Below are 10,734 nucleotides of genomic sequence, written 5' to 3'. Positions count from 1 at the left end.
TTTTTTTTTTTTTTTTTGAGACAGAGTTTCACTCTTGTTGCCCAGGCTGGAGTGCAATGGCGTGATCTCGGTTCACCATAACCTCCGCCTCCTGGGTTCAAGCTATTCTCCTGCCTCAGCCTCCGGAGTAGCTGGGATTAGAGGCATGCACAACCACGCCTGGCTAATTTTGTATTTTTAGTAGAGATGGGGTTTCTCTGTGTTGGTCAGGCTGGTCTTGAACTCCCAACTTCCGGTGAAAGTTCATACTTTCTTTAGATATACTTAGTTTCCCCCTAATGTCCTTTTTCTGTTCTGGGATCCCATAAAGATATTATATGACATTTAGTTGGCATGTCTCCTTAGGCTCCTCTTGGGAGTGACAGCTTCTCAGACTTCCCTTGGTTTTGATGACCTTGACAGTCTTAAGGGGCACTAGTCAGGTCTTTCATAGACTATCACTCAATTGAGGTTTGGTCTAGTGTTTTTCTCATGATTAGATACCAAGGGTATATACTATAATCTGATTTATGACCATGATGTTAACCTTGATCACCTGGCTCTGGCTGTAGTTGCATTTATCATGTTTCTCCACCATAAAGTTACTCCTTTTTTCTCCTTTCTGTACCATACTTTTTAAAAAGTCACTATACACAGCCTATAGTTAAGGAGTGAGGATTCATGCTCTACCTCTTTAAGGGAGGAGAATCTAGATAACTTATTTGGAATTCTTGGAATCTTGGAATAGATTTGTGTATTCTCTCTTATTTATTTACTCAATCATAAATTTATTTATTTTTAGACTTGGCTATAATCCAATACTATTTTCTTGCTCCAAATTTTCTAGCTTTGGCCACTAGGAGTTCATTCAGTTGGTTCTTGGGTCCCTTTGATCACCATCATGGTTTCAGTCTTTTGTGTTTTTAGTTAAAAATTTTTAGCACTTTCTTACTTTCTGGTACTGTAGGATGCTTCAGGGTCATCTTTTGCATTTCCTGCTGAAATCTTAGAGCCATCTATTTCTCCAAGGACCTCTCATTCCTTTTATTGGAGAATCGTATTAGTAATCAAGATCTGGGAGCTAGATGTGATTGACACTATCAGGCTGTTGTTGCTTCTAGGCCTTCTCTGCTAACAGAGCAAGGAAATGTATGTGTGAAAGTGCTTTCTTTTGAGCAAGTGGGTATGTATATGTTCACACTTTTATATATTCTTAAATCATTTCCATATGAATTTGTGTATCTGTTGAAAGGGGATTACTCAGTCTGTGGGCTCATCTCCCTCTCTTGAACTGGAAGCCCATTGGGCACCAACTAGATATTCTCTAATACGTTTAAGTGAATTAGACAACTTAATGCTTTCTTTTGGTTGGGAGAAAGTTCTCCATGGGTCTTTTATGTATATACACAAGTTGCAAGCAGAGGCACTCTATTTTATGGATGCTTGTACAGTGAACAACAGCTTTGAAGACAGAGGTTGTCTCCTTCCAGAGCAAAGGGCAGATTCACTTACTGTCCAGTATAATAAAGATAAGGTCTGCCTCTGAGACAAAGTTTGGGCAGGTTTGCTTGCAGCTCTTTACAAAAGATTCATGTTCCTTAAGCTCTGGGTCCTTAGTTATGATGCAAACCCTCCGTATATGCAGCATCCATCTAGGCTGCTCCACTTTGTCCTTGGTAGACTTAGGGCCAACAAGCATCAAGACCAATATGGAGCTCACTCTGTTTACTGTGCTGTGAGTAGCAAAGTCCTTTGTCTTACCCCAAATCCCAGAAGTCTTGTGTCTTCTTTGAGCATCCCTGAAACAGGCAGGCTGACTTGTTAGCTTACAAGTAGGGTAACATCTCAGACTCTTCTTACAGGTTTTGACACCTTTTACTTAATTTATATTTAGCTCTAGAGGTGGTCTGATATTTCTCAGCTAAATTTAATGTCTCTTTTGAATTACCAATGCTACAGAATAACGTTTAAAAAGATAAAACTATGACTGTTACATATAATAGAATGAAAACATGTCAAAATTTTATTTAACTCATGAATTAAAGGGGAAACTAGCCAGAAGTCACAACCGGTTCAAAGGAAAGGTCAAAGGCCAATTTATATAGAGTAAAGCAACATTGAAATTCATTTACCAGTGGACACAAAATTGACTTTTTCCATGGGAGGTGGGGTGGAGCGAAGGTGTGGGGTGAGGTGGAGTCTACTGAACTTCCATCAGTCAGAATTTATTTGCATGTTTATAGACAAGAATTATTCGTATTTATCCACAATCTACAGAGTTCTAAAATAACTCCAAGACAAGAAAAGACACAGCTCCATAGAAACAAATAACTTAGAAAGGTGTGCTGTAAAGAATGCATAGTTTTCCATTGGAGATGCTAAGTAATCATTTTTGCTTATTCAGAAGTCTTAACTTTCCCTTACAATAATAAATGTACTACAAGAATAATGTTTCCAAGGTTATTGATCAAATGTGTACAGAAAGAGATCTTAAAAAGTCATTCTAGTCTGGGTGTGGTGGCTCACACCTGTAATCCCAGAACTTTGGGAGGCAGAGGCAGGCAGATCACCTGAGGTCAGGAGTTCAAGACCAGCCTGGCCAGCATGGTGAAACTCTACTAAAAATACAAAAATAGCCGTGCGTGGTGGCATGTTCCTGTAATCTCAGCTACTCGGGAGGCGGAGGTGGGAGGATCGCTTGAACCTGGGAGGCGGAGGTTGCAGTGAACGGAGATCGGGGCCACGGTACTCCAGCCTGGATGACAGAGCAAGACTTTGTCTCAAAAAAAAAAAAAAAAAGTCATTCTAGACACACATACATAAGATATTGGAAGAGGTTCTAATGATCTGATCTGAAAGAGGGATCTGACACAGCAGAAGAAAACTTGCTCAAACTCTGTTGAGAGGAAGTCCTAAATGGCGTCATTGATTCAGATAGTTCTCTTTACTGACCACTAGGTGTCGCTAAGCAGGCGCGATGACACACGGCAGGAGGGGAAGGGGCAAAGGCAGCAGCATCTAATCCATCAGTGGTGACGTTCAGCAGATTCACCAATACGGAAGGTTCCTTGGTGGCAAGACATTTTTACCCCTGCACCTATTCAGGCGCCTGGCACATAGTAAGGACTTAATACCATGTTGAAATGAATTATTCGGAAGGCAGTGGTGCTTTTACACGGTAAGCATCCAAAAGTACTATGAGGTTTCTGAGTGAGGGTTCTTTAAAGCCTTCCGATCATGCTAGGACAGACGGTGAAGACATTCCAAATTAGAAGTCACTTGGTCAGTTAAACAAAGGGAGATACATTTAACTATGAAATCAGACTTGGTAAATCTATGAGTGGTTTCCATTGACTGTACAGACGTAGCAAAATACTTGTTTGAGTGCAGATACAGAACATTATCCTTTTATTTGTTCCTGTTTTGCCCAGGTGACATCAAATGTTGATCCCTCTACTCTCAGCCCCCAACACTTTATAATAATTTCTAATTAATTTTGGTGCGATGAGAAACTGATAAGAAACCATCAACGATTTTATGTAATGGTTATTAGCATAAAATGAAAAGTGAGAAATACAGGGGCAGTGACTGTTAGCTGGAAACACAGTTAGAGGGAAGAGGAGAGGGAATCAGGAAGCTCTCAGAAAACCCCAAGAACAGAACTTCTTTCCCCTAACTTTCCTGGCTCCTCAGATGCCCTCATGGATGTCTGTCAGTTTTGCCTTTCTCGGGGCCATCACTCGTCCATTGTTAATAGTATCTTGGTTTTACTTTAGGGGACACCCTCCCTTCCCCCATTGAGCATGGTCCTGCAAGAGCTGTCGGTTCACATGTTCCCCCTCCAGATACCCAAGAGAGAAGCTGAGTTAGGCCAATCAGAGGCCTGATCCCTGGAGACTACTGCAGAGTCTGAAAACCACTGGCATTCTTTCATCTTGGTGTCTTGCTTCCTGGAACCCCACAACTGCGCTGATTCTTGTCCTTTCAAAGACCCCAGTCTTCATTTTTCCTTCAGTCTGTGGGCCACCCCATTCTCTTCCAGTAAATTCCTGTTCGCCTCTATTAGCCAGAGTTGTTATCTGTTGATTGCAGTGAAAGAACACTGACGGGTGTAATGAGGAAATTCTAGCCCTACGATTGTTTTTATCATCTCTGTTGAAGTTATCATTGAAAAGGATCAGCTCTAGGATAACGGAGATTTGCCTTGAAGATGAGGAGTAACTAATATTTATGGATACTAGTTATGTTTCAGACACTCTTCTAAATACTTCCATGTGTATCTTATTTAATCTTCAGAATGACCTTATTGGATAAGTGTTATTATCCCCATTTTACAGATGAGAAAACTGAGGCACAAAGTAATTAATGAATTTGCTCATTTTCACAGGGCCAGATTAACATGTCTTAAAGTTTATTCTATGGAATATTAGTTTTTCAGGATTGTATTGGTTTCCTGGGGCTGCCATAACAAAGTACCACAAACTGGTGGCTTAAAACAATGGAAATTTATTGTCTCACTGTTCTGGAGGCCATAAGTCTGAAATCAAGGTGTCGGGAGCACCATGTTCTCTATAGCAGCTCTAGGGGAGAATTGTTGCGTGCCTCTTCCAGCTTCTGGGGGTTGCCGGCCATCCTTGGCATTCCTTGGCTTGTAAATGCATCACTCTGTTGTCACATGGCTGTTTTCTGTGTTCCCTTTTCTTATAAGGACACCAGTCACATTGGATTAAGGGCCCACTTGCTTCAGTATGACCTCATCTTAACTAATTATATCTACAATGATCCTGTTTCCAAACAAGGATGCATTCTAAAGTGCTAAGGGTTAGGACTTCTTTTTTGGGAGATTTAATTCAATCTATGACAAAAAATGTTAATATAAATTGTGCAGAAAAGAATTCTAGAGCCAAGTTGGTTTGGGAAACACCATTATAGGATTCTTTGCTGTAGTACTTTGGCGGGGCGAGGGTCTTTAATTTGTTCATCGTTTAGAGGAGTTGCCAACCTGGGACTATTATGTACAGTTTCTCAAAAACCTGTTTGATGATGGACTTCTTTTTACAGGCTGATTATGGGATCAGCAGTCAATGTGGGACACCTGTCCGCATGCCTGATGCGAGGCAGTGGCACCCTAGCACGTCCCTCCCTGGTCTTCTGCTCTCCCCTGTGACCTGCAGCGTCAACTTGAGACAACTTTTCTTCTCTGAGTCTGTGTTTCCTTATCTCTAAGATAAGGAAAATAATATACTTTCCCTATGGGTTTCACGTGTGGACTCATTTTTGTTGTTGTTTGTTTTGAGATGAAGTCTTGCTCTGTCGCCCAGGCTGGAGTGCAGTGGCACGATCTCGGCTCACTGCAACTTCTGCCTCCCAGGTTCAAGTGATTCTACTGCCTCAGCCTCCCGAGTAGCTGGGACTACAGGCGCACACCACCACACCTGGCTAATTTTTATGTTTTTAGTAGAGACAAGTTTTCACCATGTTGGCCAGGCTGGTCTTGAACTCCTGATTCCAAATGATCCATCTGCCTTGGCCTCCCAAAGTGCTGGGAATACAGGCGTGAGCTACCATGCCCGGCCTATGTGCAGACTAATTTAGTTTTAAATAAGTAGGCTGAGAAACACTTGATACAGGGCTTGGCACAGAGAGAAGTAGGCATTCATTTAGTAGTTAACTTTGTTATGCTAACCAGATGGTTCTGAATTTCTTGGCATTTTTATTAGGCATTTCCAGGATCTCAAGACTAATCCCTAATCAGGACAATTTCTACCAACAAGTTTTTCTTGTTCATCTTCCTCTTCCTTTCATCACTTCTTTTTCTCTTTAAACGAGTGATTTTCTGTGTAGTACTAAGAATTTCCCTTAGGTAAATATTCAACCCAACTGTGGTTTTAATAAGTCTCCAGGATTAGCAAGGAATGGGTAGTTTACTCTGCAGTTCCTTATTCTGATCTTCCACCCCAGTGAGGGGAAGAGGATGTGATCATGCGACCGCCAGCAGAAGGGAAATTGTGAAAGCGACCCACTGTAGAAAAGGCAGCCCACAGCCACCTCAGTATGCAGAGGAAGCCCAGCTGCTGAGAGGAGGTGCCGGAGAGTGACTTTTGCATCTGCCTGTCCAGCCAGCATGGAACCAAAGCAGATCAGAGAGGGCTACCTTGTGAAGAGGGTGAGCAGAGGTGCCACTTACCAGGGTGTCAGTGGACATGGACTGGGGAGGCTTGGGTCCAGCTCCACGGGCTACCTGCTCATTTAGGAATGTTTCCTGCTCAACCAGTTGGGTTGAAATAGGGGAGCGTGGTAGCATACAGAATGCTGGAGTGGGGTTAGGGGAACGGGGATACTCATCCAGCCCCGGCTTCCTTACAGTTTGATTTTATGGGTCTGAGAATTCCAGATGGCAGGGCCTGGAAGGTGGGGGTCTAAGCTAACTCCCTTCAGATTTAGAATATCCTTTTTAAGAGGCACACAGATGTGTTCTGTCGGAAGATATACTCCTCTTCTATAGAGGTTACTTGGAGAGACTCTCCACTTTTTATTTTAATCCCCCTTCCCCTCAGTTCTTTTTTTGGGAGGAAAGGGAGAAGAAGTGATTAAAGAGTTGATATAATGATAGAGTAATTACAGCTTGTTTATTGGGCCGTCTTCTTGGAATTGACAGGTAAAAACTCCTTAGCTTTTTAAAATTGGGCTGAAATCTCTTCACTCACAATTCTTAGTAAATTTGCATAATGTGGCATCGAGGTGGTAGATGCACCATTTTAAAGATTAGTGTACTGAAAAAGGCTTAGCTTCCCTGGTATGCATCAGGAAAACTGAATTTTCTTAGTGTTGGTCTTTCTTCAGATGCTGAGTGTGTGCTGTGTGGTTGTGAAAGCTCCCCGGCATGTGAATTCACACATAGGACTTGGCGTCCTGTGGGCAACGCCTGTGTACACAGATAAGCTCACACTAACCTTAATGAGTGGATTGTTTCAGAAATGAGCTGAATGTAGTGCCTTCCTTCAGGTGCTTAGCTTTTTAATTGAACGAACAGCGAACGCGTGAGTCTGTTTTAGGCTATTCATTTGTTTCATGTTTTACCTGTAAGGGGGGTTAAATAGCACACATTGCTACCTGCTTCCATTTTGACTTCAGGCTGGAGGGACCCTAGGTCATCTGGCCTAGTTCCTTCATTTGCAGAAGAGGAGACAGGCCCTGAAGGCTTGGCGATTGCCCCTAGTCACATGGCTACGGCAGCTGTGACCAGCCACTCCTCTGATGCTTAGGTTTCTGAGTCATGGCACTGAACTTTGTTCATGACTCTAGCATTTTCTTAAAGCAAATTTATTCCGAGTTAGGATTTGTGGTGTATTTGTGATGGGGACAGCTGAGTTGGTACTGGAGAATAAGTGGGTCCTCAGCTGCTAATCTCTTTAGCCAGCTGTACTTTGAAACATCCTTTGGAAAAGACACACATATACATAGAGGTGTAAAAGATTCCTTGCAATAGGCACCAATAATAATTGGTGAGACCTAGTAATAATTAATGTTGACTTATTCCTTTCCTGATCACTTGTGCTAGTATCCTGAGAAGAGCAAGTGAATGGAAACATTTCTGCAAGTTTTTGTTTGTTTGTTAAACAATTAAAAACATCTTGCAATGAAAATTGCTGTTATAAAGTTTGTATGCTCATATTTTAATCTCCCTAAATTACAAAAATATGAAGACTAAATTTCTAATAAGTGAAGCTGTCTCACTAAAAAATGGGGATGATAGAGTCAGGGTTGTCAAGCACATGGATTTAAATTAATAAATAGTTTTTAATTAGTGAGAGTAGTTCTCTCAGATTGTAAAAGCCAATCTAGAAAATGGGCCTGGAATTAAATAGTGAAATTTTGTATTGATAGTTTTACAATTTATGTCTTCCATAATTTTCATGTTTACAAGTTACATCTTCCATAATTACTGCATTTTTCTCTGGGGCCTTTTGAACACTCTCTGATATAATACATTAAGAGTCTCTTTTTATTTTTTATTCTAAAACTTTTATTTTAGGTTCCAGGGTATCTGTGCAGGCTTGTTATATAGGTAAACTCCTGTGACAGGCATTTGTTGTACAGATTATTTTGTTACCCAAGTACTGAGCCTAGTATCCAATAGTTATTTTTTCTGATCCTCTCCCTTCTCTAACCCTCCACTCTTACATAGCCCCCAGCATCTCATTTGATATTTTTAAGAAATATTTGGTCCAGAAATATTCCCTTTGTCAGCTGCAGAACTAAACCTAAAGACAGAATTTCCCAAGAAGATATTGAAGTTCTTAACTTCTGTAGACATTAAGTTTCCTTCAGTTACCTCATGTGTGGGTTAAAAACTGTACATGTCAGGAATCTGACACATAATTGGTGTACACAAGCTGCATGAGACACTGATTATTTGTATCAGCGTCAGTATACACTTCAGTAGGTGGTGGGGCCTTTTCTAGATGTTAATGGGGATATGTTCCTGGTTCCTGGGTTGGTTGCCAAGTTAATTATGAACGAAGGGCCATAAAAATCTTTGAAAAGGCTCTTAGAAGCCTTGGCTATGGTTTTTGATGTTAAAGCATGAAAAATAATAATAGTGAATCTTCCTTTATTCACCTTTTTCTCTTATGCAGTTCAAGATACCTGGGTAGTAACAGAGAACATCTTTGTCCTGTGTTTTGTTTTATGAAATAATTTTATTGCAGATAAGATGTTTTGGGTGGAAAAAATACAGCACTAGGAAATGCTGGTGCAGGAATTTTGTCAAGTCAGAAATATTGGGGTCAATAGTGTTAACTGTAAAATGTTTCTGCTTTTCTTCTGTGCAAGATAACTGTTGACATTTCACAATCCAGGTTTCCTCTTTTGCCTCCTGAATAAGATCTTCAAATAAAGACAGTGGTTAAGAGGGGGAGGGAAAATACACGATTCTGTCATTTTCCGGCTTTTTCATTCCAAGTAATACCCATGTCTCTTTGCCTCAGAGTCTTTCAATTTACTTTTTTTGTTTTAAAAAAGAGCACTTCTAGCCAATCATGGAGCAGCAAGCTGCTATACGAACATGACTTCATTTAATCCTAACCACCCTCTGTGATCCTCATCTTACAGACAAGAAAACTGAGGCTCACAGAGAATAAGTGACTTGCCCACAGTCAAACATGTGGCAAGAGGATGACCTAGGATTCAAACCCAGGCCTGCCCAACAGCAAAGCCTACCATCTCATTGATCCCAGGCAGCATTCTGAAAGGCAGGCTTACTCTGGCCCACAAAAGAAAGGTCAGATGAACTCACTAGAGCCAGAGCGAAGCATGAACAAATTGTTTTGTGGGCAAGATTGGGCTTAATAACCTCAGCCTCCCTTCCTCTCTGTTTAGGGGGTTTCCTTCTGGCCAATAAACATGTTTGCGGGGTCCTCGAATACTTACTACTGAATTAGATATGTTCATCATCATAACTGGAATAAAAATGAGAGAGGATCAAATTATATGCTCTGCATAACCTAGACTCCTCCAAGTCATGTCTCAAACCAGCCTCGTTCCTAGAGGTTTATGGAGCAAGCTGTTGTTGCCAGGACAACCAAGCTCACAAGCACTTGGTGCAGCAGCACTGACTCAGAAAGTGGCTGAGGGATCTGGATGTCCTTCGAGGCTGGGAGAAAGCAGAGGAACCAGGGTGATGGGAAAGGGAAGGGCAAGCGGCAGGGACAGGAAAGGAAAGGGCTGAAGAAAGTTGTGGTAGAAGTGGAAGACAGCAGGAGAGTCAGGGTCCTGGCCCAGGAGTTCTTTCCTGCATCTACCTTGTCTTCTAGGCAGGATGAAATAATCTCAAGCGATTTGCACCTACTGATTCATCATTGTAATAGCTAATGCATGTGGTGTTTACCCTGAAGCAGGAACAGTTCCAAGCATTTCATGCCTTAATGCATTTATACAGCATACTTATGACGACTCAACAAAATGGGGACAATTATTATCCTTACTTAACAGATAAGGAGATTGAGGTACAGAGAGGCAAAGGACCTTGTCCAAAGTCACACAGTTAATAAATGGGAGAGCTGGTTTGCAGTCCACCAGTGTGGCCCCAGCATTATGCAGAACCTAACCACTTTCTATGTGGCCCTCATGGGCTCGTATTGTAGTGACATTCTTTTCCAAAGCACTGTCACGATGATGAGGGGTACCCAGGGGAACCTTATGCCAGAGCGACTCCACAGTGTTGCCTACAAAACTGTACTATTTTATTTTATTTTATTTTGAGACAGAGTTTCGCTCTTGTTGCCCGGGCTGGAGTGCAATGGTGAGATCTTGGTTCACCGCTACCTCCTCCCCCAAAACCGTACTCTTACCTGTCTCTGTGGTCGCCATTTTTCAAATGTATACTGTGTGCTGGCCACTGTGGTGAATGCTTTGTGTATATTATCTCATTTAATCTTCACAACAATAGGAAGCAGGTACTTTGTTACTTTCATTTTACAGGTGAGGAGACTAATGCTTGGAAAAATTAAGTAACTTGCCTAAGATTACGGAGCCTGGAAGAGGCAAAGTTGAGATCTGAACTTAAATCTAAGGCTCCAGAAATCATGCTGCTAAGCAATCTCGGTGCCATTTCTGTATTGCTTATTTAATATGTTTTCACTGATAAATTTTCCAACCTGGAAGAGTTCACTTATGTAGGCCGGGCGCGGTGGCTCAAGCCTGTAATCCCAGCACTTTGGGAGGCCGAGACGGGTGGATCACGAGGTCAGGAGA

General features: G+C 41.7%; 1 protein-coding gene and 1 long non-coding RNA gene across 2 annotated transcripts in view; one reads left to right on the top strand and one right to left on the bottom strand.

The window, feature by feature from the left end:
* Positions 1 to 1,976: 1,976 nt before the first annotated feature.
* LOC105514116 lies at positions 1,977 to 6,335 on the bottom strand. The gene is made up of 2 exons (XR_001002132.1): positions 6,167 to 6,335; positions 1,977 to 3,219 (listed from the first exon to the last, which is right to left on the bottom strand). It is a non-coding gene; the product is annotated as an uncharacterized LOC105514116 (long non-coding RNA).
* PLEK (pleckstrin) overlaps positions 5,159 to 10,734 on the top strand; it is a 36,897-nt gene continuing 31,321 nt past the window's right edge. Inside the window, exon 1 of the mRNA XM_011945272.1 lies at positions 5,159 to 6,145. Coding sequence (XP_011800662.1) covers positions 6,104 to 6,145 — 42 coding nt within the window. The 5' untranslated portion in view covers positions 5,159 to 6,103. The remainder of the gene's footprint in view (positions 6,146 to 10,734) is intronic.

Source organism: Colobus angolensis, unplaced genomic scaffold, assembly GCF_000951035.1.
Source record: "Colobus angolensis palliatus isolate OR3802 unplaced genomic scaffold, Cang.pa_1.0 Scaffold24, whole genome shotgun sequence".
Classification (NCBI taxonomy): Eukaryota; Metazoa; Chordata; class Mammalia; order Primates; family Cercopithecidae; genus Colobus; species Colobus angolensis.
The sequence above is the reverse complement of the archived record's forward strand: the minus strand, read 5'-3'. Positions and strand labels throughout refer to the sequence as shown.